This window comes from Nanorana parkeri, unplaced genomic scaffold (assembly GCF_000935625.1).
Source record: "Nanorana parkeri isolate BGI_ZX_2015 unplaced genomic scaffold, ASM93562v1 scaffold908, whole genome shotgun sequence".
NCBI lineage: Eukaryota > Metazoa > Chordata > Amphibia > Anura > Dicroglossidae > Nanorana > Nanorana parkeri.
Window position 1 is genome coordinate 60,119 of NW_017307176.1, and position 8,679 is coordinate 68,797.

The window sequence follows — 8,679 nt, forward strand, 5'->3', positions numbered from 1 at the left end:
GAGAGGGGGGGGAGAGAGAGGATAAGTAAGACGTTGGCCAGGTTCTTTGTTTCATTTTTCAGACAATAGACAATGAAGGGAACTTATCAAAACTGGTGCAGACAACCAATCAGCTTCTCTCTTTCATTTTCAAATCTTAACTGAACAAACTGAAGAGAGAAGCTGATTGGTTGCCATGCACATCTGCTCCAGTTTTGATAAACCCCCCCAATGAATATGATTCGTCACAGTGCAACTTCTAATTTTTTTAAAATAGCTCTTTGTAGTATAGTCAAGGCTGACATATTAAGCTTTAAAGACATGGAAACATTATTTGTTTTTTAAACAGTCATAGAATACCATAAAAATGTAGGCTGCCCATTAATTGTGTGATGTTCATAAGCAATGTAACTGCATTGAGCATTGGTTGTAACTTTTGCTTTTGCATGTGACACATGTTGTGACGAATTCCAATAAAATCGCTTTGCAGATTTTCCAGAGCATAGCAAATCTTTTTCAGTCTTTGGTCGGTTGTTAAATTTGCAGTTATGATCACTTTAAACAAATCAGAAGACCTTATTACCAATTCACGGCTGTCCTAATAACCTTTTTCCAGCTCTTTTAAATAAATCTTCTCTTATGTTGTTTTATTTCAGTGGCACAGCTATCAAATGGTAATATCCGCATATGTAGCCTATTGTACGAACACTTTCTATACATCTGCTTTGATAAAATATGCCATAGTGGCAATGCCATATATCTGCTTTGATAAAATATGCTATAGTGGCAATGCCATATATCTGCTTTGATAAAATATGCTATAGTGGCAATGCCATACATCTGATTTGATAAAATATGCCATAGTGGCAATGCTCGCATCTTGCTTGTATCACGGCAGCACCAACTACGGGTGAAATTTAGTATTGTGGCACAGCCCTAAAGTGGGACAGTGAGGAAAGGAACATAAACACTGCTATTGCCAAATTGTTGGAACAGATCTCATTAGCTATCTTGTTCCTGTCCTCACCACCTAGTCCCCTGTAATATGCAAATATTCTTTACGCTTAAATGAGCCTAAAACAAACGCAGGTTAAGATAGCATGGTTCTTTGGTTTACGAGGCTGTGAAAGGTGGGGCCCCTTCATTTTATAACAATGAAATAGTAGATCTCAATACTCGACGAATACATGAATAAAATTGCACACAAGAAAATTATTTCATCTTATATTAGCATATCTCTCTAGATATTTCATTAAAAAATTCAGGACAGTTAAATCATGCTACTGAGTTTCTTAATTATGCCCATATTAGGCCAAAAACACACCCATTTACATATCTATCTATCTATCTATCTATCTATCTATCTATCTATCAAGATGTTTCTAAAATAATGATTATGCATACACACAGTATATACTAATACTCTGGCAGTGCAATGTCCATTTAGCCGAGTGCATTAATAGAAAGACGGAGAGATAAAGGAATTGGAATGACAAGACTGGGGAATTTTCATTCCATAGATAACCCAACCCTGGGTCTGTTCATTTCGGTCACCAGTACACATACCTTCTGATGATGCACTGAGCAAAGAACAAGCAAAAAAAAAAGTGTTTCAGATGTGTATATTAAACAACTGTGTATGTGTACAGGCCTCACTTAGTTTATTTATCTTGTGTCATCATCAATGTGGTCTACTCCTGAAGTCTCTCCTCCATGTTCTCAATAGGTATATTGTTTGCTCAGGATGAGTGTCTGTTCTAAATAACCTAAATTTCTATGCAATGGCTTTTACACTTCTAGCTCTGCTGCTACTGCAGTGCTGCTGCCTAGCACATCAGATCAGAAAACCAAGAGCATACTGATGCAGCAGAATCTTGATTCATGATTTTCTGTGTAAAGAAATAAAAAAACTGCTCTTTATTACTATAGCCTTTACAAAAACAAATAGGGGTATACAGTCTTGGATATGCAGTACACTGATTATTGGAGCAAAGTCTGATACTGATAAATACTGAAGAGCCTGTGACTTATTAATAGGAAACAGAGCTGTGTTCTCACCTGGAAATCTCCGAACATACAACAGCTGCACAGAAGGAGGATGAGCACTCCATGCAAGTGCAGAGGTTTCATTGTTGCTCAGCAATGGGATGAAGCTGTTTTCTCCTCTGACACTTCCCTCTGTCAGGTTCAGCTGTCTGCTCTTCATTGAAGTCCTGCAGCAACCCCAATTCTTAGGTTTCTGTTTGATGGAGGGATCTTCTGCAATTAGAGCCCTTAGTCAATGATGGTCCTTGCCGGGAGCTGAAAGCATTATCCAGAGAGGTGACATGCAAGTGCAGGCTAGCAGAGTGTGTGAGAGTGTACCAGGATCTCAGATCCACCCACACAGCTACTAGAGTTCTTAGGCAACCACCTCCTCCGTCTTCTGACCCACCCTTGTATTCCAATCCTTCTTCTCCACCCTTTTCTTTTACAAGAGACTAAATCAGTATGGATTAGAGAACTAATGACAATCTATACACTTAGCAAAGATATGCATTACTATCTCAAATTATAGATTGGCATTCATCCAGCTGACTCATTGTATTTTCCGCCACAGTCCCATACCACACAGCCTGGCACATGCACGTCTTTGACAATTTTAATTATCTCTGGCATGGGAAGTTTAAAATTCCATGTCGTCTAATGGCATTCATCTACAAGTGAGCTAATGTAAAAGAAAGCACTCTGTTCCTTTTCTTTCTTTTTTAAAATACTGTATGGTTTACATACAGCTACTTTTAAGACATACAACAGAATCAATTAAACCATTTTTTCCAAATTAAAAAATAGGACAGTTAAATCATGCTACTGAGTTTCTTAATTATGCCCATATTAGGCCAAAAACACACCCATTTACATATCTATCTATCTATCTATCTATCTATCTATCTATCTATCAAGATGTTTCTAAAATAATGATTATGCATACACACAGTATATACTAATACTCTGGCAGTGCAATGTCCATTTAGCCGAGTGCATTAATAGAAAGACGGAGAGATAAAGGAATTGGAATGACAAGACTGGGGAATTTTCATTCCATAGATAACCCAACCCTGGGTCTGTTCATTTCGGTCACCAGTACACATACCTTCTGATGATGCACTGAGCAAAGAACAAGCAAAAAAAAAAGTGTTTCAGATGTGTATATTAAACAACTGTGTATGTGTACAGGCCTCACTTAGTTTATTTATCTTGTGTCATCATCAATGTGGTCTACTCCTGAAGTCTCTCCTCCATGTTCTCAATAGGTATATTGTTTGCTCAGGATGAGTGTCTGTTCTAAATAACCTAAATTTCTATGCAATGGCTTTTACACTTCTAGCTCTGCTGCTACTGCAGTGCTGCTGCCTAGCACATCAGATCAGAAAACCAAGAGCATACTGATGCAGCAGAATCTTGATTCATGATTTTCTGTGTAAAGAAATAAAAAAACTGCTCTTTATTACTATAGCCTTTACAAAAACAAATAGGGGTATACAGTCTTGGATATGCAGTACACTGATTATTGGAGCAAAGTCTGATACTGATAAATACTGAAGAGCCTGTGACTTATTAATAGGAAACAGAGCTGTGTTCTCACCTGGAAATCTCCGAACATACAACAGCTGCACAGAAGGAGGATGAGCACTCCATGCAAGTGCAGAGGTTTCATTGTTGCTCAGCAATGGGATGAAGCTGTTTTCTCCTCTGACACTTCCCTCTGTCAGGTTCAGCTGTCTGCTCTTCATTGAAGTCCTGCAGCAACCCCAATTCTTAGGTTTCTGTTTGATGGAGGGATCTTCTGCAATTAGAGCCCTTAGTCAATGATGGTCCTTGCCGGGAGCTGAAAGCATTATCCAGAGAGGTGACATGCAAGTGCAGGCTAGCAGAGTGTGTGAGAGTGTACCAGGATCTCAGATCCACCCACACAGCTACTAGAGTTCTTAGGCAACCACCTCCTCCGTCTTCTGACCCACCCTTGTATTCCAATCCTTCTTCTCCACCCTTTTCTTTTACAAGAGACTAAATCAGTATGGATTAGAGAACTAATGACAATCTATACACTTAGCAAAGATATGCATTACTATCTCAAATTATAGATTGGCATTCATCCAGCTGACTCATTGTATTTTCCGCCACAGTCCCATACCACACAGCCTGGCACATGCACGTCTTTGACAATTTTAATTATCTCTGGCATGGGAAGTTTAAAATTCCATGTCGTCTAATGGCATTCATCTACAAGTGAGCTAATGTAAAAGAAAGCACTCTGTTCCTTTTCTTTCTTTTTTAAAATACTGTATGGTTTACATACAGCTACTTTTAAGACATACAACAGAATCAATTAAACCATTTTTTCCATTTGACCAGGCTTGCTATGGGGACAATAATGGCTTTTAGTATACAAACAAAAAAGAAGAGAAAAGAAAAACCACGGGGGGATTGTTAAGCTTAGAAACAATATCTGTTGTTAAGCGCTTTTTTTTCCTATTCAGAGTCTTATTATGTTTAGCCTCCTCCATCCATCATGACCTGTTCCATAACACACTGTTGTGATTTTCATTCTAAAATATTCCTAATCCTTGTCATCCATTCAACTGATCTTGTGGGTAAGATTTACAAGACTGTTTTCTTAAGAGGTGGTTTAACATTGCACTCAGGGTCCAAAGTTCTCAGCAACACTCTAAAAACTAGACCGAAATAAATGAACAAAAATGTTACTAGGCGTGTCTGTTTTTTCTTCTCTAGTACTGCAAAACATTCCTCTGTTTCATTGTTATAGTGATATTTGCCTAGGAAAATTAGGTAAGGACCTTTATTTAATAAGTAGATCCACTTTCTATGGTGTTGTGATAAAGAAAGGCCCACTACTAGCCAGTGTTTAGCAGAACAGAAACAATAAATCCGTTTGTGTGTGTATATATATATATAGATCTATATATATATAGATCTATATATATCTCTATAGATATAGTGGGGTATAGCTCAAATGGGGATCACCTTCCTTGGGAAAAAGGTAGTCCAGGCAGCAAAGTCCTTCTTTTATCTGACTTGCAGTCAGTTTTTATTTAAAAGGTTGCAATAAAACAAAATAAAACCGAAAACAAATCCTTGCCATTCAGGCTCTGACTAAACAGGCAGGTTTCCTCTCTACCAGGTGGTGAGCTTATCTCAGCCACCTCACAAAACAAAAGTACTTTCAGCAACCTTTTACTCACAGCCATCCAACTCCTAGCGCTCTCAGAATGCTGTCTGAGTCCCAGGCCAGAGCAACATCATGCTTCAGCCTTCCCCTTTTATCTCACCTGGATAATCATTCGTTAAGCAATTAACAATCCAGGTGTGAGACACAAAACCCGAGCTGGATTAAGGGGCCCATACACTGCTCGATTCTCGTACGAGAATCGCGGGAAATCCCGCGATCGTACGAGAATCAAGCAGAACGGGCTTGTGATGATCGAGAGTACGATCTGCCTGTCCAATATGGGCAGATCGTACATTTTTTTAATTACTTTACAACCATCGCAAGACTAAGGTCTTGCAATGGTTGTAAAGCGTATGGCCACCTTTATTCGGACCCAAGGTCAACCTGAAAAACTGGTCTGGGTTCCGCTAATCCTGTACATAGGATAGAAAGCGAGGGGAAATATATCACCCCTCGATGACTTGCCATTTCCTTATGTCACAATATATTTTATATAATAAAATAGGTTACTGTAGTAAGATAAAAGAAGTGAATTGGTTGGCAGAGGTTACTATACTTTATGCTGTCTCAAGCCAGACGTGGGCACATTATTCTGTAGCTATGCCATTCGGCTGTTTGGGATATCCTATCTAAAACTATTTATTTTATTACGGGTGCATAATAAAATGAATAGTTATTTAATACCTTTATGATACACACATGTAGAAGTTCCCACTTCTACTCTGTCAGGGATATTTATTAGCCCTACTGACTTTAAAGGGCATCCTCTGTCATCCAGAACAATAGTAGTGGGGGGAAGGATATTGCCAGAGGAGCATGATGATGCTTGACCTGAACTGCAGAGCTATAAAGCAATTTATAATATGTATACATATAGTGTTACACATGCCATTGACCCGTAACCCAAACAAAACAGTCACTGGTTGGAATGCGTTCTAAAGTGCAAGTCCAGGCAAACCGCTAAACATACCATTTAAATAAATATTGGATAAGGTTTTACTTTAGGAATTTGTAATTCTGTTGGGCTGATCATCTGGTTTACAACATTCTACCACACTGCACAGGCAGCTGAGGCAGGTGACACACCTATTTTTTTAATGCAACAATACCACAGCCTAGGTCACCTTTCTGGCCCTAGACTACTCGTTAGGCAATCAGTATGGGCCTTGGCACAAACAACAGGCAGGTGATCCAGCAGGTTAAAAATATTGAACCAGAAAGTAGTAGAGCAGTCCTCCTGACTACGGAGTGTAGCCGGGAAAGCAATACTACAAATTCTTTAGCAGATAAGACAGTGAAGTAATATCCACTATTCATTTTTAAGATGTTTAAAAATCGTATAAACAGACCAATAAGAGAGACAAAGGCCCAATATATTCTAATAACAAAATCAGCTCATGTCAGGAAAGTAGAAAACTACCAACACGTTTTGGGGGTTCAACAAAGTCCCCCTTCTTCAATGCTCTGGTTAAGGGTGGAGTGACTTTTAAGATGGTGTAATAACCAGGGTGTGTAAAAGGCACAAGACACCTTATCGTTGCAACATGAAAAGCATGAGAGTGTTTTCAGGATGCACAGATAAGGTGTTCTGTGACCCTCACACTCAGAAATTATCCCTGGTTATTACACCATCTTATGATTCCCACCACATTTAACCAGAGCCCTAAGAAGGGGGAGTTTGCTGAACCCTCAAAACACGTTGGCTATTTTATACTTTCCTGCTGTGAACCGATTTTGTCATTATTGAACTCTTGGACATTTCTTGGCGCTGTTATTGGTCTGTCTATATGTGGATACTCAATCTGAATGAACCCCTTTCCCAAGTGGCCTCCTGTATGGTGGAGAGATGATGAATAGCAGCTACTGGGGCCAGGTGATGACTTTACTTACCTACTAAGAACATGTTTCAAACCTCACTTTCACCTTTTTTAGCCAATAAATAATGGCCAAGATGATGCAAAATTCAGAGGAAAACTGCAAAGCTGCAAGTTTACTGAAATAAGATATTTCATTCATTCATAATAAATAATACAAAATATTAACAATCACTTACAAAGCCATCCACAACTCTGCCCCCCGGCTATATCTCAAACCTTGTCTCAAAGTATCACCCTAACCGTCCGCTCCGCTCATCCCAAGACCTCCTGCTTTCCAGCTCCCTTGTTAACTCCTCCCATGCTCACCTCCAGGACTTCTGTAGGGTCTCTCCCATCCTCTGGAACTATTTACCCCAACCTGTCTGTCTATCTCCCACCTTGACTGCCTTTAGGCGTTCCCTAAAAACTAATCTCTTCAGGGAAGCCTATCCAACCTCAACCTAACCGCTCAACCATCACGTTCTCAAACAACTCATCCCCACAAAGCTACCTCATGTATCACTTCCCCCTCCCTTTTAGTTTGTTTGTAAGCCCTCACGGGCAGGGCCCTCCTTACCATCTTGTCTTGAATTGTATTGTGATTGTAATGTCTTCCTTATATTGTAAAGTGCTGAGCAAACTGTTGGCGCTATATAAATTCTGTATAATAATAAGATATATTCTATAAAGTGAAGAATATCAAATAAATGTTTCCAACCTGCAGCTACTGCTCTTGACATACTTAAGCAATGAGTCATTAAAATGATTTGAGCTTAAATATTAAAAATCGCCATCTAAACAGGCATCTGTTCAAACCGCTTGCTCTGTGAAGCACTAAACAATAAGCTTCAGTTGTGATGTTTAAAGCACTGAATTAAGTGTTAAGCGAAGGGTTTCAGCTTTTCTTTCTGCAGCAGACGACTAAGAATGACTCATACTTCTGAAATTGATGACATTTAACCTTTGCAGAGTGGCCATATTTCAGGCAATTTCTTTAACCCAGAGTAAAATGCAAAATAACGAATTGCTGTTCATTCTACGGACAATGAAGGTCATTTTATAAAAGAGAAAAAGCGTGGCTGTGACTCTATAGTGGAAATAATTTTCCACTTCGATTTGTGATATCATGTATCTATTTTTGCACTGTTGCTTTTCATTTCGCAGAGTTGCCAAGGGATTAATGAGAAAATACAAAAGTGTAATAAAAAAAAATACACAGAAGTCATTCTGTATCCTAGTGAAGCAGCAAGCAATGTATACCGCACAGTGCAGACAAAAATTCCTTTATGCGGTCAAATGGTTGATGAACTCATTTCCTTGTATCGGTCACTGCCGATGATGATTTGTGACCATTATGCATGATGATATACTTTTGTAGCCACAATCAGGTCACCATATAATTCCCAATGCCACAACTCCTCTTACCAAAGATCAGTATACATTTTCTAACAGTCACAACCACATAAACCCAAACTGGCCATACACAGTGGCGTCACAAAGGGGGTGCGACCCACACCCGGGTGCCACCAAAATGACTGACAGTCCTTTTGGTGTCACCCCCTATGAAATGTCGGGCACTCGGTCACGGACCGAGTGCCCGACAGTGTCAGGAGA

At 39.3% G+C, this 8,679-nt stretch overlaps 1 protein-coding gene across 1 annotated transcript in view; it reads right to left on the reverse strand.

The window, feature by feature from the left end:
* Positions 1-2,354, reverse strand: part of LOC108794884 (neurotrypsin-like) — a 30,952-nt gene extending 28,598 nt beyond the window's left edge. The window contains exon 1 of the mRNA XM_018566024.1: positions 2,038-2,354. Within this exon, the coding sequence (XP_018421526.1) occupies positions 2,038-2,109 (72 nt within the window). The 5' untranslated portion in view covers positions 2,110-2,354. The remainder of the gene's footprint in view (positions 1-2,037) is intronic.
* Positions 2,355-8,679: the final 6,325 nt, after the last annotated feature.